The following is a 24189-nucleotide window of genomic DNA, read 5'->3' on the forward strand; positions in this document are numbered from 1 at the left end:
TTACTTCATCCAGTCTTCAATCAGATCGTAACTTTTGTGAGGAAACAGCATCCTTTCTTGTGTTATTTGAGTATTACCGCTCACAGTGCCACTCTTCTGTTTTCTCTTCCACCCTTCCCCTGCTCAGTGTTAAGCCGTTTGTAATCAAGGAAATGGAAATTATAAACATATTTCTCCTACCTCAAATTATAAAATATCTTGCCGTTTCAGCATCTTAAATTCATTTGCAAATATCATGTTAGCTTTCATAAGCATCATGCCTAGCTGAAAAAAGCCAATGATCTTTCCCACTTATCAATAAGCCAAAATGTTGAGTGTTTCACATCACTGGCAGTTGACAGCAGCTGGCCACCATCAGGAGGTTCTCAGTACCTGGAAGATAGACCCCAGGTATCCAATTCTGAGTCTAATGGGAAACTATCTATTGATTACAGTGACTTAACATTTTATTACGCACAAAATCTGTCACAGACTCAGTGTTCTAACTCCGTGTCCTGTACTTTAACCACATGATCACCCTCCGTCCCCTGGGTGAGAATGACTACTTATATCCTCTCACATGTTGGCTTTTCTGTCATTTTCAGTTTAGCTTAGAAACTCAGTATCATGAATTCTTTAAGAAGCTACTTGTCTGACCTGGCCCCTGATTTTAATGGTTAAGATTCAGGCTAGCATTCCAGATGGTCCCCTCTACAAGGGCTGCACAAACTGGACCTGGCTGGTGTTTTGCCATTTCTAAGGAAAGTGCCAGATGTTAGTCTTTTGCTTGTTGCTGGATATCATTTGAGATGATACTAGTGGGCAAAGTCCTAAAGGATATTTGGCATTATTGCTCTGGTGAATATCTGTAGCCAGTGTTATTGAGTAAGAAGTTTCATCTATGCCTGATTGATAGTCATCTTATGGGGGGAAAAAAAAGGAAAGAAAAAAAAAATCAAGAAATTAGAGCACATCTGTCTGTCTTTTCCTTCCATCTGTCAACACAAAGCATGTACCATATCAATTTTTTCCTAGTGCGGGAAACATTTGGCTTCATCGTTATGAAGTTAACTATATACAGTTTGATGTTGGATTATTTTTGTTACTTTTACTGTTGTTATTAGGCCTGCTATTAAAAATACATTATCCAGAGGGTTTCAATTCTAGAGATTTTGAACTGTGTATTTTCCTAAGCAATAATGATAAATAACCTTGCCTCTATGGAGCAAAGCCCATACCCTCTGGTCTTTTTCAAAGTGCACACAAGGCATTTCTCTAATCTGTTATATATATATGTTTTAGGTTCTTGTTTGCATTAGATGCAGAATGAATTATTTAATCATTTTGATTGCATTCCCTTCAATAAAACTAGTTGCAATAAATATTATCTATGACTATTCCCATGGAAAAAGGTAATTTTGTGATAAGCACTTACCCAAATGTAGTCTTACCCGCTTTTTTCACCCACTTCCAGGATATCTTCCAGAGAAATGCCTGGTACCAAAACCACTGATCGAACTAGCCTACCTGCTGTTTTTCTCCGGTACATTGTTATAGCTGTTGTCACTCTGCCTTGGTGCAAAATGTGTGCTGTTTTAAGGAGCAAAGAGAATACATCTGTGCCAAGTGGGACTTCTGTGACTATTCTATAGCCTACATATACATGAGGACATGCGATGCATACTTGACACTTTAGTAGTTTTGCCGTTCTGTCTTTGCATAATGGAGGTATTAATGGAATAATTATCTGTCGGTGAAATCAGCAATCCTCACTGCAGTGCAAGGCCTCCATTACCTTCTGAAGAATAACTGCAGGATTTGGCCTTTAATGAAACGTCTGTCATTTCATACTGAAATGTCGATCTCACTTGACGGCAGCATAATTTTTTGACGAGTGTTTTTTGGCCATTGTGTAATTCAGAAGTTGAGGGCATGCTTCATATATAGTTCATTAATTACACATAAGAATTTGATCTCCATTTAGAAACTAGAGAAATAAGCTATTAAAAGAATATATATTTAATTGATTCTAAGAAGTTCAAGCACAAGAATGTACACACACACAAAATGCTGACCCACAAAACACTGAATGTCAAACCTAAGTGATTATTTAATATACTTAAAGCTTGTTTAAGAAGCCATAATTAGATTTAGTTTTTTATATCCAAAGAACACTTATTAGCACACACTGGAAAAGAAAAGCCAACGCTACACAGAAAAAAAATAGATTATGTATGACCAGTGTCTTCGGTACAAAATATAATATCTGTGAGTAACATAATTTAGATTAAAAAGGTTGGTAAAGTCAGAAACATTCAGAACATTGACTATGAGATGACAAAAAAAAAAAAAAAACCAACAACTTGGGATTTTATTAGCTTTAGGTCTTGTGAAGATCTGCTAGACCAATCCTAATCCCATTGATATCAGTCAGAAAGTTTCCAGTGACTTTACTAAATTCTTGGTTAGGCCCATGTTTATTCCTTCTAGAAATTAAATTCAAAATTCTGTGAACAAGTATTAAAGTCTCCATTTCAGTGAATTTCCTCTGCCTTGAAGTTGTTTTGCCTGCTATTTTCACTGCTTTTTTATATTATTAGTAACTGTAATGTAATAATGACAGCTTCTTCCTCTGCTCATTCTGTCTAAAAAAAAAGTTTCCATTTTCGGATTCTTGCTGAAGTAGGCGTGGTTATCTGCCATTTTTGATTAGTTATCACCTACTTGCAGTTCCTGTGTAAATATCTCAGACTTCCATATCTGTGATCTGTCAACAATAAAGATCAAACCAGGGGGGTTGGATGCTTTCTTTACGTGTCTTGTCAACCTGTGAAGACTGAGATAAGGTGGCTTCCACAGGCACCGAGCTCTGTGATGTATTCAACAGTCTGATAACACCTTAAATCTCAAAGTACCACCATGCATTTTCTTCTATCTGTCATAGTAGTACATATCAGAAAGGATCCTGATCTACTACTGTGTGAGAAACTGATATTAAAAAAATAATGCAACTCAGTTCAATTTGTCCTTAAATTGATCTAATTTATTTAATAATTGCTCTAATGCCGAATTCTCACTCAGAAATGTGTCCTGTCTGTTCTGTTAGATAACGAGTAATGTAACATAGAACGTATCGTGACATAACAGCACTACTCCTAAACCATTGGTTTAGGTTTAGATACAACCTCTTTGGACTTCTTTTTTTAGTATTCTCTGGAAAACAGAGACACACAGGGCATGTGTATATACCTTTACAATATTTTTGTGAAGTGCAATTTCATTTCGTTGTGCCTCTGTGTTTTTCATGCTTTTTTTTAAATTAATATTGTTGCATAAAATAAAATGTGAAACAGAAGGTTTGTGCTTGTCAGTTTGCCTAATGAAAACATAGCATTTGCAAAATATGTATAAATTACCCTTGAAATGTTAGTAAATGTTGGGCTCAAAAGTCATCAGTCTTTGGCTATCCATATTAATAGATGTGGTCATGTGCTCTGGGTGGAAAGTTCACAAATAAGGCCATCGGTTTTAAATATTGGGATCAAAGGTGATGGCATCCAACAAATTCTGTGAAATGAGAAAGTTGCTAGTATGTAAATTTGAAAAAAATACGCACCAATATCACTAAATGTTTTATGTCCAAAGTAACTGTCCAGTGTCCTCCTTTCTCCACTTCTGTAGACAGATAATGTTGGAGAAGTCACAGGCCAAGATCGTATGAAGGTCTGTAGTTCTGAGTATGTGACTTAATGAATCTATTTCCAGTAGAAGCTAAGCAGAAATAAATGGTTATTAGCATCAGTTGATGTAACTTCAAAGACTTCTGCAAAGTTATTTGTTTAAACGTAAGGAAGGAAGGAAGGAAGGAAGGAAGGAAAGAAGGAAGGAAGGAAGGAAGGAAGGAAGGAAGGAAGGAAGGAAGGAAGGAAAATTCACCAGTATGAGTTCAATTTATTAACATTAAACTCAGATGGCAAAAATTAGGGTACATCATCAACACCAGGACATGAGCAGGGACTATCAAACTTATCTTTCATCCTACTCCAAGGGGATCCATGGCATTGGCAGCATTTTCTAAAACTATCCAGATAGTCGGAGTTGCTGTTTTCCCTATAACTTTCAATGTGTCAAGAGCATGCCATATGTAATTTGTGGAAAATACTGAAAATTGGATGAAGTCTAATAATAATAGTGATTCTTGTCAGCTCTCATTTGACTTCTACTTAAGGCCAGCAAAAAATACATTTCTAACTAGTTACTTTCACAGTAAGATACCTGTGAGAGTGTCTGCTGTTTTGATAGTACAGTAGTACCACTGTCTTCTCCGTGTAGCTGAGTTCCATGAAAAGTGCCTTATTGTTCCTCTTTCTTTTTTTCATCTTGTTTCTTAATAAATGAGATTTTAGCTTTCTTACTGGCTAAGCTGCTGAAGCATCTTTCATTTTTTTTTCTAGCAATCTCTGTGTGGAAACACCTTAATATGCTTACTCTTTTTTTTGTATCTTATTCGGGACTATAATTTAATGTAGTAGAGATTTGCCCCATTAGCCAACATGGCACAGGAATGAAAGCCCTATTATAAAAAAAAAAAAAAAAAAAAAAAAAAAGCCCATTCAGCCACTGAAAGTCGTAACATGCTCTGTGGATTTATTTTTCCAAGCTTTCACGTCATAAGACATTATCAGGCAGACATTTGTATGTGTTACATGTGGTGGAAAAAGAATTTGTAGTCAGTATTTGTTGTAATATGTATTGTTCCTCAGTGAAATCCTCAGTGAAAAGCTGGTGATTTTTAAATTTTTTTTATTTTCTGTTGCACATGTTTTCGTATAAAAAATGAAAACTCGAAAGCTTTGTGAGCTCAAATAAGAAAAAACCCCAATAAATTTAGAAATCTGCTGTCAGCGAACCATTTCCTGTCCCAAGTAACAAAACATAGGTTTTTATGGCGCAAAATCATTATTGTCTAGTTCTGTTTCCAGTAGAGATGCAGATATGTTTTAACGGGGGTGTTTTAGTTAACTTACAGTGTGTGCAATCGATTGGGATAATAATATTAGTTTGAAAATTAAAATATTATAGAAATTGCATCTTTCCCAGGATGCACCAGCTTAACCGTATTATCCTTGACAATCATGTCCACTTTCGGCTTTTCCAATGTGTATCCATTTATCTAATGTGACAGCTATAGTGTCCATTGCGTTAATAGTTGTACAGTTGCTTTCTAGAATCATAGCATGTAAAAGGTCTTATCCTCAAAGGGCAAAGCCGCTGCTGTTTCTGCATTCTGTGCTTGCAGGGGAAGACATGACTGATGACTCAGAATTAATTGTAACCCAGTGAGCTGTCAGTGACGGATACCCGTTACACACACTAGTACTAGTTCAGGAGGCAATGTTCTAATGTACTATTCCCCCTACAGCATCCCTAAATTGAGAGCCTCCTTCCTTGCCCTCCTCCCGCCCCCATGCTAATACAGGTTATCTTTAAAATCTGAGAATTCATTTTTTTCCCCGCATATATTAATCCTTGCTTTATTGAGGAGAAATATGATCTTAATTGCATTTCCTCAAACTCACATAAAGGTGAAGATTGACATCATGATGTTACTATGAGCACTAGCTGTTTTACAGTGTGACCTCTAAAAAGGCTTCAAATTTTCTTTTTTACTTTTCCTTTTTTCTTTTAAAACAATGTTAATCTGACTACCTTTAAAGCCCTATGATACAAAACTTCCTAGTGGACAGCTGGTCATTTGCTGCTAAATCTGTGGATTTTGAAGTATGTTTTTCTTCCTTTTATACACACAATTAAAAATGAAGTATACAAATTCTTAGGTTAGTTATAATATAGAGTAAGGGCTGCGTCGCCCTAGACAAAAGACTGCTACCCTTACACAAGAGCTCTGGCCTGCTTGATTTCCAAGGTTACATGCCATACTAAAGAATGATAATGGAAGAGAATACTAAAGGGTTTTTTATCACATCTATCTTTTTCCTGAAGATCACTGGAAAGTTTCCTGCCTCCTGGTACTGCATGACTCTGCATATCTGCTTTAGTGACTGACCGTGATGAAAGCATAAATACACAGCACTTCTGTAACACAGTAATTATCAGCTTCAACAATAAGACGTAGTATCAAGAGCAATTATTGACATGATACCATATGTATCAATTTACTTAATACAATTAATACATCTTAGTTGATGGAATACTTCTTTAACTCATTAAATACTATAAACATCATTTATGTTAATATTATAAATATAATTGCAAATATGGCAGTCAATATTTTCATTATTTTATGTAATTTATATAAGACAATAATAGGGATCTTTTTATAAGCAGCCTGCAGATAATGTACGTTCCTCAGATGGGAAATATTCTCAACTGTTTTTCTCACATTTAAAAATGTAATTTATAGTTAAAATAAAGTCCCAGAAACTTTATTACACTGTTCACATTACCGAAGACAGATGAGTTTCACAGAATGTAAATCAGGGCAAATTTATTATTATAATTAAACTTGTAAAACTTCAGCAACAGCTGTTTCTACATTTTAGTAGTTCATATACATTATTGATCAACACATGCTTTTACTAATGTAAAACTTCTGAGAGTGCAGAGAAGTTATGCTGGTTATCGTTATAATTGGTGTAGTGCTTCTGCAATGCTTCTTCAATTGAGTGCACTTGTAATGTGTATTATCTGTCTTGCTAGGAGGAGCTCATCACCAAAATCAAACTAAACAAATAAACTGAAGATCACTGAAGTCTTTAAATTACAAAAGATCACATAAAATATAATTCTATTACAACTAAATTGTTTATATGTGATTTTCTTTGCATGCTGCCGTACAAATAAGCTCTGCTTATAAAATGTGCCAGAGACACAGATAAAACAGTTCACAGTCAGTGCAATATCTTTTTGCCGGTGAGATATGTTTCATCAGGTTCTTGTACCCTAAATACTTAATGGCAGCTAAAATTTCAAGTGATGAATATCTAAAGTTGGGTGTCTAAATAGTCATGAACATAATGCAAGATCTACCTTTTCTTACTGGTAGGTTAACTTTGGGCATTTAAATTTGAAAATTCTGAATTTCATGTCTCTCCCCTGTCAAGAAGTATAACAAAGTTGTCAAAAGGATTAATCTGTCTCAAGTCTTCTAATACATGTCCTAAGTTTACCTAATCATCTATAGTCAATGATTGAGTACAGACACCTCAAAAAGGCATTTTACTGTTATTTCACAATCATATGTGGTTTAGGATGGCATGAGTGTTCACTAGAGCTGCCTCTCTTTCTTGATAACTACAAATATGTCTAGTAAGCAGTCCTAGACACAACACTAATTTTTAACAGATATCTACAAAATTATTAAATTTTTAATTAATCCTTTCTCAGGGCTGTTTTCCGAAGAGTTTTTGTTACGAAATATGTAATAAATATGGCAAACTGTGTTTTACTAATGTCTAGCCTTTTGAGTGAATAATGTTTCTGAACATTACCTTAGTTGTCTACTGGTAGCACACCTGGTTATTTTTTTTTATGCTTTATTGTGTACAGCAGTTTCCATCTCTTCCCCCCACTTGCCTTTCCATGCATCTGAGATATTAATTTGTATAATTGTAGGCTTAGAACTGATTTCTTGAGTCTCAGACAATTAATTCAGGAGGATGGGGGCTCACACTGAAAATGTTGAATGTTTATTAGTATTTTACCAGACTCCCAAGTTGAACAAGGTAATACTCTGATTTAGACTAGATTAAATTGTAACAATCAGCTTTCCTGTTAGGTCAAATTTACCTTGAAGTCAAGATGATTGTAGATATATAACAATACTTATTAAGAAAAGGAGTGTTTTCCTTCTAAGTGAATACTAGGAAGGCAAAATTTAAAATAAAATATATGATAGTCCTGTGTTTTGTGTCTTTAGTTGAAGGTTTGTCATTCTTTAGAGTGTCCAAATAAAAAAAAGTAAAAATCCAACAAAACCCAGGAAGAATTCATGGCACAAAGACTATAGCTTCATGAAATAAAATGAAGGAATATCACTACAAAAACGAAGGCAGAAAGTGATATTACCTCAAATGATGACTGAAACCATAGGATTCTACTGCAGGTCTTTCTTCATTCACTGTCTCTGCAAAACTAAAACAGCCCTCAACCAGAGAGGCTGTTTCCTACCTCTGTTCAAATGTGCTTGGGATCATCAAGCAATCATTTCCTCCTTAGTCAGTGGACAAACTGCAACTGGTAATATATCCACCCTGAAGTTCTCTGCAGCATAAGTATCAAGAGAGATATAATAGGTTATTATATTTATGCTTCCTTTTATTATATTGCAGTGTAATTTACTGATTTCTATGAAATTTTAATAATGCAAAATTGAGCAGAAGAATCATAGAATCATAGAGTGGTTAGAGTTGGAAGGGACCTTGAAGATCATCTAGTTGCAAGCCCTCTGCCATGGGCAGGGACACCTCCCACTAGACCAGGTTGCTCAAAGTCCCATCCAGCCTGGCCTTGAACACTTCCAAGGATAGGGCATCCACAGCTTCTCTGGGCAACCTCTTCCGGTGTCTCACCACCCTTACAGTATGGAATTTCTTCCTGATACCTAATCTTAATCTACGCTTTTTCACTTTAAAAATATTGCCCCTCATCCTATCATGACACTCCCTGATAAAGAGTCCCTCCCCATCTTTCCAGGAGATCTGTTTAAAGAGGTACTGGGAGGCTGCTATTTGGTGTCCCTGAAGCCTTTTCTTCTCCAGGCCGGACAATCCCAACTCTCTCAGCCGGTCTTCATAGGAGACGTGTTCCAGCCCTCTGATCATCTTCATGGCCCTCCTCTGGACTCACTCCAACAGGTCCATGTCCTTCTTATGCTGAGGGCTCCAAAGCTGGACGCAGTACTCCAGGTGGGATCTCACCAGAGCAGAATAGAGAGGCAGAATCACCTCCCTTGACCTGCTGGCCATACTTCTTTTGATGCAACCCAGGATGCGGTTGGCCTTCTGGGTTGCAAGCACACATTACCTGCCCATGTTGAGCTTCTCATCAACACCCCCAAGTCCTTCTCCTCAGGGCTGCTCTCAAGACATTCTCCACCCAGCCTGTATTTGTGCCTGGGATTGCCATGACCCAGGTGCAGGAACTTGCACTTGGCCTGGTTGAACTTCATGAGGTTTGCACAGGCCCACTTCTCAAGCCTGTTCAGGTCCCTCTGGATGGCATCCCTTCCCTCCAACGTGTTGAATGCTCCATGCAGCTTGGTATCATTGGTAAACTTGCTAAGGGAGCACTCAATCCCACTGTCCATGTTGCTGACAAAGATGTTAAATAGCACAGGTCCCAGTACCGACCCCTGAGGAATGCTGCTCATCACTGGTTTCCACTTGGACATCGAGTTGACCACAAATCTTTGAGTTTGGCCATCCAGCCTATTCCTTATCCACCAAGTGGTCCATGCGTCAAATCCATGCCTTTCCAATTCAGAGAGGATGTTGTGTGGGACAGTGCCAAATGCCTTGCATAAGTCCAGGTGCTCTTCCCTTATCTCCCAATGTCATCATAGAAGGCCACCAAATTTGTCAGACATGATTTGCCTTTAGTGAAGCCATTTTGGCTGTCACCAACCACCTCCTTATTTTCCATGTGCCTTATCAGAGTTTCCAGGAGGATCTGCTACATAATCTTTCTGGGCACAGAGGTGAAACTGAGTGGCCTGTAGTTCCCCAGTTTTTCCTTTTTTCCCTTTTTGAAAATGGGGGTTATGCTTCCCCTTTTCCAGTCAGCGGGAACTTCAGCAGACTGCCACGACTTCTCAAATATGATGGATAGTGGCTTAGCAATTTCATCTGCCAGTTCCCTCAGGACCTGCAGATGCATTTCATCAGGTGCACCTTCAGGTTCCTTAGATGATCACAGGAATCAAATGATTATCTGTTATAACAACAATTTACATTCTGAAATCAATACCAACATTGTTACCTTAGGGGGAAAAAACAAGTTAATATCTAACCACTCCAGCTATTTATATGGGTAGCATGGTATGAAGACGTAGCATAAAGATGCAGTATGAATTGCTTTTTCTTTATTCGTTCTTAGTTTAGCCTGAGAAATTGATGGAAACCTTATCTATCTCCATTATCTTGGTCTGTGGGTAAGATATCAAGATGGGCATGGAGAATGGATTATCCTGTGATGCACGTAGGACCCTTGAATAAGGACTGCCATGGGGACTGCACGAGCGAGCTTGGTTTAGATGTATCCAAGAACAAAATAACCCTATTTGTCTTAGCAAAGTGCAGGGATCTACTGCACAATTTGTACATAATGCAGAGTTGAGCCAAGATTATCTGAGAAAAGCAAGGGTGGCTTTTACTAAGAAAGTAGAATGATTTTATCTCAGATTCATATGGTTTTGTAAGGCTGAGTGAAACACAAAGGAAGAAGGTGTGTATAAGTGATCACTGAGCTGAATTACACAAAGCCCTATTTGAGACGCTTTGTGGCCTTCCTATGAGGTACACTACAACTACACTGTTTCAAAGAAGGTCACAGTCCAGAAATACATTTTCATTCATCTTTCCAATTTGGAAAGGAGAAGGTAGATTGTAGATTTTAGGGGGCTTTCGTTAAGTCAATCAGAACATTAAAAATATATAGCAAACCATTGTTTATTTATAAACCAAACTAATACAGCAGCCATACATTTATTCGAAGACCTTGCCAATTCTTTCTGTGGAGCAAATGCAAACATAGATATTTTTTGTGTAAGCTTCCTGTTGTATTTTAGTTTAAAAAGAATCTCCTTATCCCAGACCACACTTTTGCCACATTAAAAGGTGCACTCTTTGTGCTTCCAGCGTAGAAACTTAAGACAAAAATGTGGTTTATCATATGAGAAAATAAGTGTTTAAACTGTAGTTTGTTAAAACTGTATATTAAAGCTTGGTGGTGCCCAGCACATCTTTTCTCTTCCCCTCTGAAACTGTTATTAGTTTGTTTTTTGTGACTTGACTTCTTCTATTTACAGGCTTGATCTCATAAGAAAAGAAAAAATATCCATGTTTTAGTACATTAACTAGGTGTCTTTGCTTTGATGCTGAGAGGAACAAACTTTATCAAATAGATATCTTCCACAGAGGACCTCCAATGAAGCATAGTTTTTTTCTTGTGTCCTTACAATATTTTCTTAAACTTGTGCACAAACAATATCTTCTTCATCATCTTCATCATCTTCATCTTCATCATAGGCTTTTTAGAGTATTTGTCTACTGTTTACACTGTATTTTATTTTATTGTGTTTCTTCTCTAACTTCTTTATTCATGATTGTGGTTTAAGTTTCAGTAAAGTATGTCATGTATAGATTCTTCTGTTTATTTTCCATAAAGGTATATTTTTTTTTCAAGTTTCTCTTTTAAGCCTCCATATCAACAATCTCTCCATAAGGAAAGTTTTCCCAGAATGCTTTCTTTGTCTTCTTCATAATATTCCTACATCATCTTAACACTAAGTATGGCATAATAGTTCACACAGGAAAGGGAAAGAGTTTTTATTGATGCAAAATCTCCATGTCTGAAATAAAAGATCTCAATGACAACTGAAGATGTGTCATACTTGAATATATATTCTGATATGCAAACGTATGGCCCATTCTGCAAAGCTTAATCTGACTTGCTGTGAATCAGATGTTTTGGTGACTTCTGCCTGTCTGGAAAATAAAGAACAGAAATAAAGGCTCTTAACTTAAAACTATGTTGAGTGGAGAAGCGGGCATTTTGTTTAAAGTACCTGATTTGTAAACTCAGAAGCCAGCTTATTTGGTTAAAATTCAGCATTGAGACAAACCAATGTAGAAATGTTTTTTTAATTATAGCTTGTTTTATAACAATGGATAGGATCTGTAGCCAAATCTGTCCCTGTGAGACATTCAGCAATGGAACAATAGTATAATTATTTCTTGGATCCCTGATTAGCAAAAACAATACAACAGTTGTACAAAGCTTGAAAGTCTGGTTTTCAGAATAAAACAATTTCACCATGCAAAAACTCCTCTTTATGCTGATTTCTGTAACTTGCTATTTGATTCCAGCACATAATTGGAAGAAAAATGCACTTTAGAAGCTAGTATACAATGGAAGGCCTGAACAGTTTTGAAAACTAGTGTTTATACTTCCTACATTAAAGTTCTGTTCCCAGCACAGTTCGTAACTCAGCTACCATAGGACATTTCAAACACTCGGTATCACATGGCATGGTCTTTCCTCTACTTTAGAGTTTCAGCACTCAGGTCAACAAAATAAGTTACATTATTTATAGCCCACTTTCTGCCTGTGTATGAGGGTTTCTGGGAAAATAACCCAGCAGAGAAAAGCTTAGTCTCATAAGCAATGCCCAAGCCTCACTGGTATTGGCCCGCCATTTCTAGAAATCCATGCTGAGGTACAATTCCTACCACTTCTTTCACTTATATAAGGATTTCAGGATTGTATCTTTAATGCTCTATGCCACTTTCCAAAGCAATAGATTTGTATGGGATGGTATCAGAATACATTTTATACAGCTAGGATTGTCAGAAAGAAAGTACTTCAGTACAACATTATGTTTTCAGCACTGGAAAATTATGAAACTGCTCCAGATATTTCTAGATTTTTTTTTTTATTTTTTTTTTTATTTTCGATTAGAATTACAGGATGGTTGGAGTTGGAAGGGACCTCTGGAAGGCATTTGCTCCAACCCCCCTAATCAAGCAGGGACACTTAGAGCCGATTGTCCAGGACCGCATCCAGATGGCTTTTGAATATCTCTGAGGAGGGAGACTCCACAACCTCTCTGGACCACTTGTGCCAGTGGTCAGTCACCCTCCCAGCAAAAAAAAGTGTTAACTGATGTTCAGAGCCTCCCGCGTCTCAGTTTGTGCCCACTATTACCTGTCCTGTCAGTGGGCACCACTGAATTTCTCATAACAAGACAACAGACGTGAGAAAAATAGGACAGAAGAATATGAAGAAGGGAAAATGATAGCCTGAGACTAAAATATATTTTTAAAATATTTTCAGTATCTCCAAATAAAATATTGTAATGAAGAAAAATGCAATATGCTATGTCAAGCAGAGGTTCTACTTTTCTGTGCTTGATCGGTAAGATTAGGAATATCCCCACCCTCTACCATCCATTCTTCCCATTCGCCCAGGAGATCTTGTTGATATTTTTATTGGCATTTTCAAGTTCCACAACTACTGCTTATATAGAGTAATTCCACAAATTACACTTGTTAGAGAGTACCAGGTATGTATTTGTTCTTGTTGTAGTAGGAAAGAAGCAACTAGACCAGTTTCATGTGTGGTTGATTTGATATAATTTTGGTTGTTAACTATGATTAAAAAAAGTATCGGCTGGCTCAACAACTGGTCTGAAAACAGAAAAAAAACCTGTTCCAATTACGCTTGAACTGTCCTTTTATCAGCACCAGAGTTTGCTATCCTTTATCGCCACCTAAAATACAGAATTAATTCTTTTCTGTATCTCTAGTGGGTGTGAAGTCATGCTTCACCTGGATGAGCTTTATAGAATCTGCTGCAATAGGTGATTAAAAGAAGAATGATTCCATGTAACTGATACCAATTGTTTTCCTGATTTTTAAACTCAGCCCAGGTTCAAAAACCTATTGAGTCATATTGTTGTGCATTATATATTGAAATTACTTTGTCACTGGTTAAAATCATATTGTTTTGACTGAATTTTCCTTTCAGTTTTGGGTTTCACATAACAATGGTGTGATATTTCCTGATTAAAAATAGAGTGGATGTTTTTCAGGACCTGAAGAAAAAACATATTTACAGACCCCGCATCCCTTCCAAATTATGGTTTATGACTGAATATGTCACAGATTTTAGATTTGAATTTTGGCCCAGTGCTATGGACCTAAACCGTAAGCCTATCTCATGCTGTATAAAATCCTGCATATGTTGTAGCATAATTAAAATTGTAATTACTTGTTATCATTAGTCCCAGTGTTGTACCAACTATAAACCTCATTACTGAGAATAACTTGATTCTGTTTTTAGGTAAAAAGAATTCAAAGCTGCATTTGGTTGCACAAGGGAGTAGATAAATACAAACATAGTCTGAGCATGCTGTAGGATTTTCCTCTGAAAGAAAAGTCCCTGATACTCTTGTCGAGTAGAAATTCAATGTATGAGTGAGGGGGTCAGCCTGTGTGCCAGGGGAGAGTGTCTGTACCTGCCCCAAACCAGGTGTGCGTGGGGTGTGTGTGTGGATTCACTGGCAAACTCCAAGCTGGACCAGCCAGGGAGTAGGATGTCCAAGGTCCGGACAGGGGTATCAGACAGATGGAGGGTCCGTGCCGGTATTCAGGGGGACTCGTGAGCGTGGGGTGCCTGTGGGACAAGTGTGTGAGGGCTGCCTGGGTGTGCAGCTAGCACCCAGCGGGACCAGCCGGTGACTCGGGGACCCACTGGAGGGTCCGGGATCTGGGCAGGGGTGCTGGGGGGTAAAGGGGCCATGACGGTGCTCAGGGGATCAACGAATGTGCTTGTGAACCTGGGCAGTGCGGTGTGTGCGCTGCGCCAGTGACCTTCTGCCTCTGCCAGCCCAAGAGGAGGAGGGGACGTGGCTGTCTGTGCCCGTGTCTGGTGTGAGTCCTGAACGCGGGTGCTGATGGAGGCAACATCTTGTCTGTGGCCATCTGTGTGACCGGCTGTGTCCGTGTCCTCTCTGTGTGTGCCCGTCTGGGATACACGCTCAGTCTACAGGAGAGAGCAGCTGACGCATCCCTCAGGGATGCCAGGGCAGAGGCCCCACATTCCCAGGCACCGCGCTGGGCTCCAGTGGCCGGGCAGGAGGGTCCTGGACTAGTGCAAGTGGGGGAGGTGGCCACCTATCACACTGTCATAAGCTCCCAGTAGGTTGGGTGACAGCCTTCCCTTGCAATTAATACGATATGCTGAATCTGAAGCGTTTGCTTTGAGTCTCTCTTTGTAGAAGGCTTTTTCCCCTCACGGTTTTGGTGGCAGAGCTTAGTCTAAAGTTTCTTGATGGCCTGCGTGCTCTCCGTTCATCATGTCTAGAACTGGATCACTGTTTACGTGACCTTTAGATGTTTTTGTAATCCTTTATGATTTGTGGGGTCCTCAGTGAGAGGCTCAGGAAGCCAAGCTGATATTTATTTTTTTTTCTTATGGTTTAAAGTATGGATTTAAAAATTTATAACACTAACAGCTAAGAAGTTGCCAGTATTAGAGTTAGGCCTGTGCCATTTTACTGGCTGACTTGTCGCCTGTCAATATAGAATCAGAGCAGATTTGAGCCAGTATAAGGAGCTTTTGTTACCCAAGATCAGTATTTTTACTACATAACTCATGAAACTGGACTTTTTATATATTTTTATATATATTTGGGAGGTTAATTATTTACAGAGGTTTAATTATTTTGCAGAATCTTAAATTGAAATTTTCATCTCCCCCCTTACTTTAAGGATTTATTTTCTCAGTCATTGATATTGACTCATAGAGTCTTTTAGTTCCAAAAAATGAAAATAATCTCCTTTTCCTGTGCCTCTTACTGATTTTACTGGTGACATAAATTCTTACTTTGGAAAAACAGATCTCTAAATTTGGGTTAGTGAAAATAAATGCAGGAAGAGAAGATTTTAAGCTGTGTAGTTAGTTATATTTCTATTTTGTTCATATTGAAGGGAAAGAGCCTGCCAGCAATTCCAAAAATATTGTTCAGGGTGGCAATTCTGTAATGAAGTTGTAAGAAAAAGTTACAAAGTGTGAGGTAAAAGTTTGCTTAGTTATAGTATATATATTTAAGTCCTCTGTTGATGTAAATGAATACATCTCAATGACTCAGAGGATCTGTTTGGTTTTGCTACAGCTGGTTTTTAATCCTAAAGCTAGGAAAGGAACTTAAAAGCAAAATGCTAATTATAAAATCACAGCCAAGAGCAAGTAGTATTACATTTACTTCTATACTGAATTACACAGTAATCCAAAATTGACTTAATCAACTATCTATGTCCACCCAGGGGAGATGAATAAAAAGAAACTCAGTAAAGGATATTGATCATCATGTAAAATGGTAGTAATTACCATTAACAAATAGTTTTTAATAAGCAAATATACAGTTGGCACCATTAACTTGAGGTTTTTCTCATTAAAAAAAAAAAAAAAGGTGTGAAGAAAGGAAGGAGAGTCAGGGTAAAAAAAGGAGAGTGAGAGCCTGCTTCTTTTTCCATTAACTTCAGGAAAACTCACTTGGATTTGGGATGGATGATGGATATGGGACATCTGATTTTAACTACTTAAAAATTGGTAACTAATGGAAGATACCTATTGTAGCATCTTCCTGATGTTCCTTTCTCTACTGACTCTGTGGATTAGCTTAGACATAACCCATAACTTTCAGATAAGAATATTGATAAGAAAGTAACCACTAAACTAAACAGCTATTAAGTTTAAGGTGAACTTTGTGAATCCCTTTTTTATTCTAAACCAGCCTAGCTAACCAGATCACTCAGGCTCCCTGCTGCTGAAACTAATTTTTGTGGGAAGATGTGCTTAACTTAATTTAAACGCTCTCTTGAGATGCTCTTGAACTAGTTGTTTCCGATGCTTCAAAGATGCAGTATTTTGATCCATGAAGACCTGTAATATTCCTTTCATGAATCCCACAGTCGCGGTTGCTAAACAATTTGCAGCACTGCTATCGGCTCTGGAGCTCATGGGGAATCACTGTATCATTCTGTGGCCACAATTCACAAAGTTGGGTTATTTCTCCAGATGAGAGAGGTTCAAAAATCAATAATGGTTAACTAAACCAAGCGTACACTGCAGATGTTATTTTTTTTCTTTTGAGATGACTGTGGGTTTTTAAGAAGTTCAAGAAAATTTGTAATTCTGGCTCTCATTCACTGTGTTGTTTTTTAACAAAGTATGTGCTTGTTTATTTTTGTTTCTCTTATCAGATTGATAATTGCATTCTGTGATTCTTTGCTGACCACTGTGATTTCACAGATATATTATCAAACCTAAATATCCATATTAGTTAGATAATTGATATCAGTTAAATATCCCTATAGATACATATTTATATATCCTTCTATTCCTGGAAGATGAGAACCATTTTTATTGGTTTGTTTAACACGGTGGACATTGTTCCAGTATGAACAGTGATAATACAGTTTTTAACCTCAGAAATATATACTTATTTTATTTCCCGATGTCATTTGCTTTTCAAAATGTTGTTTGCAACGGCTTCTGCTTCTCAGAGAGAGTTTTTTTATATCATGCTTTTAAAATTATAAGAAATATACCTGACTATCTACTGATCGCTTTCTTATGAGAAGCTTACTTCACAGATGAGCATGTGCAGACCTTTGAAATTTGGCTCTCCTGCCTGCCATCTTCCCCGGGTTGCTCTAAAAGCAAGCCAAAAGAAAAAAAATTGAAAACAACAACAACAAAAGAACCCCAACAATCAAACATGATAGTAACAATTACCTCATAAGCATTGCCAGGAATCTATTTGTATGTCAAAAGTTTAAAAAAAACCCACAACGCAACCAAGAGTCGGGAGAACAGAAAAGAAGAGCACTAATCAGCGTGTCCTGTGCTCTTCTTTGTAGTCCCAGCGCCGTGTTACATTTCACCTCCCCGATGGCTCCCAGGAAAGCTGCAGTGACAGTGGTCTGGGAGACCACGAGCCGGTGGGTGGTGGAACCCTGATCTCACACCCTCTCCCTCTGGTTCAGCCGCAGGACGAATTCTACGACCAGGCTTCACCGGACAAGAGGACTGAAGCTGATGGCAACTCCGACCCCAACTCGGGTGAGTCACCGCCAGATGCTCTGCTTCTTGCAGTTGCTTTGCTAACTCAGTTACTTTCTTTTTCATCCCTTTGAGCTTTGCAATGGTGGAGATGTTTTTAAGCACATGCATGAATATTTGGTCATGTTAACTCGTAATGCTTGGTAGGAAATAATGTAGTTTGCCTGAAGTGCCTTATGTTGTAATTTGACTGTAGGAACAAAAATATATCCAGTGAGAAAAAACAGCTCCATTGCACAGTAAGTGAGAACAACTGGGAAGAAGGAAGTCCTACAAGGTAGCAAGGTTTTCTTGATGTTTGTGGTGCTGTTGCTATTTAGCATTGGACTTTGTTTTAGGAAAGTCATTCTAAATACAAATTTAAAGAGCAAGGATGTGGAGGTTGCACTGTCTGTTAGACTAACATAGAAAACAGTAAATCAGTGAAGCACTGAAAAATTTAAAGAATCCAAATTTCTGTAACACACCTAAAATTCCCCCTTCTAACAGCAAGAAACATGGAGTTTCCTTGTTAGGTTGGAATGACATGATGTTCTGCTTTTTGGAACTGTCGGATATGCATTTTCATATGAATATTAAGTGTGTGCAGTTTATCTGGTTCAGGAAGTCCTGCCTTTCTCTTCTTTCCTTCTCTATAATGCATTTACATTATTGCAGTGTTTTTGTGACAGTCAGCACTAAAACATGAGGCGAGGTCTTAACCAATACTGTGACTAGTATTTTGGCGTTGAAATGTGGAGACTTGGACATACTGAAAACAGTGAGGAGACAGTAACACTGCCCTTAAGCCTCTTGTTTTCTGTCTAGAACGTGGAGACAAAGGTTAAAATTCTTATCTGTGCTCTTGGAAGGTAATTGAACTTGAGTCCTCTTGCATCCCAGGAGTATAGAAATTAAAATTAGTTTCTCCCTTTGGCATTTCTCCCTTTTGTATAGATGATTAAATTGTCACTGGGCCTGTACAAAGCAGGAGAGGAGGTGGGCTTGGGACCTGATGAAGAATATTAAGGCCTGTGTTCTCATTTGGGCAGAGCTGGATCTGAATTATGACATTTAAATCATAGCAGATGAGAATGCAAAGTGTGGAATATTGAGCTTAGAAACATTTTTCTCTTACTTTTAATGGGAAGACCGAGAGGGTGTGTTGGGTGAAACATTATAAAGAAACTATTTGAAATGCTTTACTGTCTTAGAGTTGTATTTTGGTTTCCTATTCCCTTTTCTTCTTTTCCTTTCCTTTTTTTTTTTTTTTTCTGAATATGACACCTGCATTTTATTTTCTTTACCAAAACAGAAATGTTATTGGAACTATGATCTTAAACCTAAATCTGCAGAAATACAAAGAACTGTAAAAGAATAGCAACTATGAATGGACTGACCCTGGAGCAAGAATGTATGTCTGCTTAAGCAAGTGAGGAGCTTAAGTGGAATTATCCTGTTAATTCTCTGACCACGTGTGAGACGTGTGAAAGATTTAACAAGATCAGAGAGGAGTTTTAAATTGGCACTGTCGCATTGGCTTCACTGACTCTGAATTGCACGTCTTCAAAATGTGACATTAAAATCCTCCAGGAGAGTTAGGAAAAATAGGCTTAGTAAACTTTATACCAAGTTATTAAAAATGTGTTTGTAGAAATTTTGTGTCAAGCACATTGTGCAAACTTATATTAATCATGATGATCTGTTCATCCCTAATACAGAGACTAACAGAAGATTATTCAGAGTGAATAAGTGTTCTTAAAAGCTATGTGAAAAGTTTTAATGTCTGTAGTTACACCTGGTTTAGCCTTGGGGATGCTAAATTCATGGCAAATTCATGAAAATCTAATCATCAAGCTGTACTGCTGATTAGTGAAGTTTTTAAGTATAGGTTTTTCAGCTTTTATCAGACTGAATTAGGACAGACATTGAAATAGTGCATTCCATATTTCATCAAATCTCACAAACTAAGGAGGGAATGATATGGTCATTACTTTGAAAGAAATCATCCTAAGAAAACCCAGGGCAGGAAGGGAGTGATGCTGCCCATTTGATGGATTCGACTACTATATCTTATTCAGTATCAAGTTATTGCCTAGGCATTGTGTCAAAAGTTATTTTGCTACTTGGAGGCACAAGTTTTTGGATGAGATGTGAAATGGAGTTTAAAGCAGTTTATGGTTATTGAAGATCCTGTGGCAATTTTCAGAAGAGAAAAATGCTATGTGGTGATTGGGCAAAATTATTTGTGGGTATTTGCATATGTTCATGGTTAAAGTAACTGATGGAGTATCATTTCAACATTGTATTCTTTGACACTTCTAAACTGAAAATCTAGTTATATTGCAGTGAAATGTTGAATAGATGTGTTTAGCAGTAGAAGCTGTTTCATTAAAGTGGCTGTTTAAGGGTTTGCTGTTTATGAAAATACTTGGGGCATGCTGAGGTAAAAGATACAACTATAACATAAGGAAAAAGTGTTAGTGGAGAGTAGCAGTATTGCCATCTACATGTGCTGCTGCCAGTTTTGGATGATAAATGTTGCAGAACAATATTTTGATTTAAAATATTTCAACTGAAGAGAAAGAGAAGTGTTCATAGGAATACTTTCTTATGATCTCCAAGTACAAAATCTGCACAAAAAATACATTTGTCCCACTGTATTTTTATGAAAGTTCATTCTCAGTAAAGGTTTGCTTCAGCTCATGGGAATATGATGTTAATCTTGATAGTAAAGTCCTTGCCTCATGGTGAGAGCAATTTTGGTTAATGGCTTTAATGCTCAGTGAATTGTGTGGTTTATTATTGTACACTGTGAAGTTCTGTGACTAAAAATGCAGCCATTGTTCCTCAATATTAGGATGTTGCTATTTTAATTATATTTGAAGAGTGACCAGGCCCTAGGTCTTCAAAACCTGAAATAGAAAAAAAAAAAAGAAAAAAGCTAAAAGTCTCGATAACTTATTACACAAAGGTATGAGAAACCTTATTTCCATATTTTCTTGCAATCATTAGCTTCTACAGATACACAAGGGCTACAGTTACATGATTTAATAAAAAAAAACATACACAATGAGAGTACATTCATCTAGCTAATCTTAAAACAGCCATCTCTGTCACTGGGGGAAACTGAAATGAAGAGAGACGCCTAATACTAGCATTGTCAGCCACACACTGTCACTGTGGTTATGGGGGAAGGGCAACAAGATAGAAATGTGAAGTAAAAAAGAAAATGTATAAGAACTTTAATAGTGATGTGTGTAGTCCAAATTTGGTGTACATCACTCAAACCTGTCTTCTTTGTAGAGAGTCTATTTTTTTAACCCCTGGGAGTTTTATTCAGTGCACTAAGATATCTTCCATTTCACCACTGTTAACTGATCAATGTTCATTAATTTTAAGAGGACTATGATGTTAACCTGTCAGTTGCAACTTCCTTATATTTCACCTTTATCTCATTTCCACCCTGATACTCTTTATAAGAATTCTTCCATCAGTGAGCAACGATTCGCTGTGTTTAAAAACAACATAATGGTACAGAGTGACACCAGCACTGTGGTTTTGTTATGCATTATTAAATGATAATAACAACAAGTAATTCAATTTACTATAGGAAGCCTCATTATTCAAGAGTCATGGTTATGATGATTTAATTTTGCATACAATATTGATTTGTAAGGCAAGCCTTGTGTATGTTACAACATTTTATTGCATTTAAACGCCGTGATTAACAACCTCGGCCTTGCCTTGCTGACCATGACTTTGCCAGAAGCATGGGCCAAAAGAAAGGGAAAGCAGCTAACTTAACCTGGCGACATTGCTTGTCACCATGATACCAAACCAAAGAGAAAGGTTCTAAATATTATAGTGTTGAGAGTCTGTAAGAAAACCCCAACAATACAAAATGAGGCATATGCTAAAAAGGAGATTCTATATATTCTCGGAATCTTGGAGATCCTATAATTTCTTGGAAACTGATGTTTTTGAATAACCTGAACTGTGCTTTGGTGTGTGGAATGCTGACCTCATGTGTTCTCCAAATGAACTCTATCTTTTGCATTTGGAGGATGTATATCTTACACTTCCTATAAAAACTGAAGAAAGATATTCCAAAGATCAATCAGCTGATTAACGTTCTTTACCTTCAGATAACATAATGCTTCTTTAGGATCTAAAAAAAAAAAAAGTCACTGTAAAATTTTATTTACTACCATGACTTTATAACATCTCTTATTAGCAAAAATCATGCTTTTTAATGATTTTAAATGTGTGTATCAGGAAGTGCACTTTTAACACAGACATCTTCTTTATCATCAGTTACATTGAAAGTGTACAGCCATCTGATGTATTTTAATGTGAATTATTTCTTCAGTAATCAGTCAGAAGAAAATGATGGTTTTGTTTGCCAGCAGTCAGGTGCAGAATGTTATTTTTCATTACTATATGTGTGGCTTTCGTTGGCATAAAAACAACCCCAACCTTATTAGTGAAGAATTCTTCTTTCACTGTGGTTTAGTAAAGGTTGTCAGGGACTTAAATTTAGATTGGAATTGTTAACGTATCTAAGGGTTTCATGTGGCAGAGCTGTGTGATGGAACTGTATGAAGGAAAAATGTGCCTCCTAGTGTAAAGAAGGGGAAAAATGCACTTTCCTGAAAATGCTTGATAAATCACATTTTGATAGCTGCAAGCTGTGGATGTGATTCATTTTCTTCAAAGAGATAAAGAGGAATAGCATATATTTAGTGGAGTGTTAGAACTGCTCTGGGGAGAAAGCCTACTATGCACTGTGGATGAATCTATGCAGTAATTCCAATGGTTTAAAACCAGACAAAAATATAATATTTATGTCTTCTGATATATGTTTATGAAGCTAAGTAAATGCTTGCCTAATTTCTACACCTCATTAATAAGTAGTATCAATATATGTTACATAACACAAAGTAATAGCTGTATAAAACCAGGGAGCTGTAGAAAAAATTGTACAACAAAAATTGTAACTTTTTACTTAGTAAAAAGGATGACCTTCAAAACAGTGTTTTTGTTACAATTCAAATTAAGCAGAATATTCTATTATGTCCGAACTTATTAATTACAAATTCCAAAGCAATTCTATATTCTTGGAAGTAATGTTATAATGCTGTCTAAAATAATACTGTATGTGGATAGCTTCTTTATTTCCAGTACATTAAAAATTATATGGATAAATGCAGTTGATAAATACCAGAGTTCCCACATTTTAATAAACCTAATACTACTGTGGTTAAGTCAAGTGATGTCAGGGGTATTAAATCATACTGTAATTCCAGTGATAGGTAGGAATATCTCTGTGGCGGTGGTTTAATTATGATTAAAGTCCAGAGTAATGGCAAGACTGTCTTGTATTACATTTGGTCATATGATAGGGTCCCATGTGGAGAAGGTAAGCCTTTCATGCAAAGACCTTTGGTTTTACAGTGTCACTATCATTACACGCAGTGGGTGATGATGGTTTAACCTTGTGGGCATACCCTCTGCTTAATCCTGCCTTTCATTTTGCTGCCTCGAAAGTTTCTTGTCATGCTTGGCAATATTGGAGTCCATAGCTGAACATCCTAAGGTGCAGGAAGAAATGTTACTCTGTTAATGCTTCAGCTCTAGATAAATCACTGTCCATAGCTATTCTTGTGTTTTCATAATGCGAGACTCTATGTGAACAAAATAAGAACATTTGCCTTTGAGTCATTTCCTCCATTTCATTAAACACAAGTTCATACCTCACACAGAATCTAACACTGTCACATTTAGCTACAGGCAAGTAGGAGTAAGAAAAACTGGAGTCAAGTTGGTGAATTAGCCTACTGAAGAGCTATAAAATAGTCTGAAGTCCGAATTCAATCTTACCTCATGCACTTATTTCTTTAAAAAGATAAAATCTGAGAGGCATGAGAGGTATTGCTATCTCTCTACATCTCTCTGCTGACTCATTACAGTGAGGATTTTAAAATTATCTTGGTTTAGAAAAGCCACTGTGTGACATCTGTTCCTGTTCCACTCTCTTTTCCCCCATACACCAAAGCTAATTGGAGTGTAAATCAGGATGGCACGGCCAACGGGCAGCAAGAGGGGAACTTGTCCCATTGCTTCTCTAAGATAAACACCTAATGTGTCTGAACTTTCTAGCTGCTGCTGCCATCCAAGATGAGAAATTGCAGGTCCTCAGCAGTGAGCTGAAAAGGCTAGATGGGGTATGGGGACTTTTCTGACTTGTAAGAAAAATTTAGAAGGGTTAGAGGATTAAAGGAGGGGGAAGGCTGCGCATTAGGTGAAAGCTGGTGCTTGTGACTGCCATCGCTGCTGTTTTCTAGGACAGTTTAAAACCAC

General features: G+C 37.3%; 1 protein-coding gene across 5 annotated transcripts in view; it reads left to right on the forward strand.

Annotated features, from left to right (window-relative positions):
* PCDH9 (protocadherin 9) overlaps positions 1–24189 on the forward strand; it is a 706477-nt gene that overhangs the window by 430528 nt on the left and 251760 nt on the right. For 3 of the 5 annotated variants that reach the window (XM_074564486.1, XM_074564461.1, XM_074564468.1), the window contains one exon: positions 17646–17847. In XM_074564486.1, coding sequence (XP_074420587.1) covers positions 17646–17847 — 202 coding nt within the window. The remainder of the gene's footprint in view (positions 1–17645; positions 17848–24189) is intronic. The other 2 variants (XM_074564478.1, XM_074564496.1) reach the window with 1 other exon arrangement.

Source organism: Larus michahellis, chromosome 1 (assembly GCF_964199755.1).
Source record: "Larus michahellis chromosome 1, bLarMic1.1, whole genome shotgun sequence".
In the NCBI taxonomy this organism is placed as follows: domain Eukaryota; kingdom Metazoa; phylum Chordata; class Aves; order Charadriiformes; family Laridae; genus Larus; species Larus michahellis.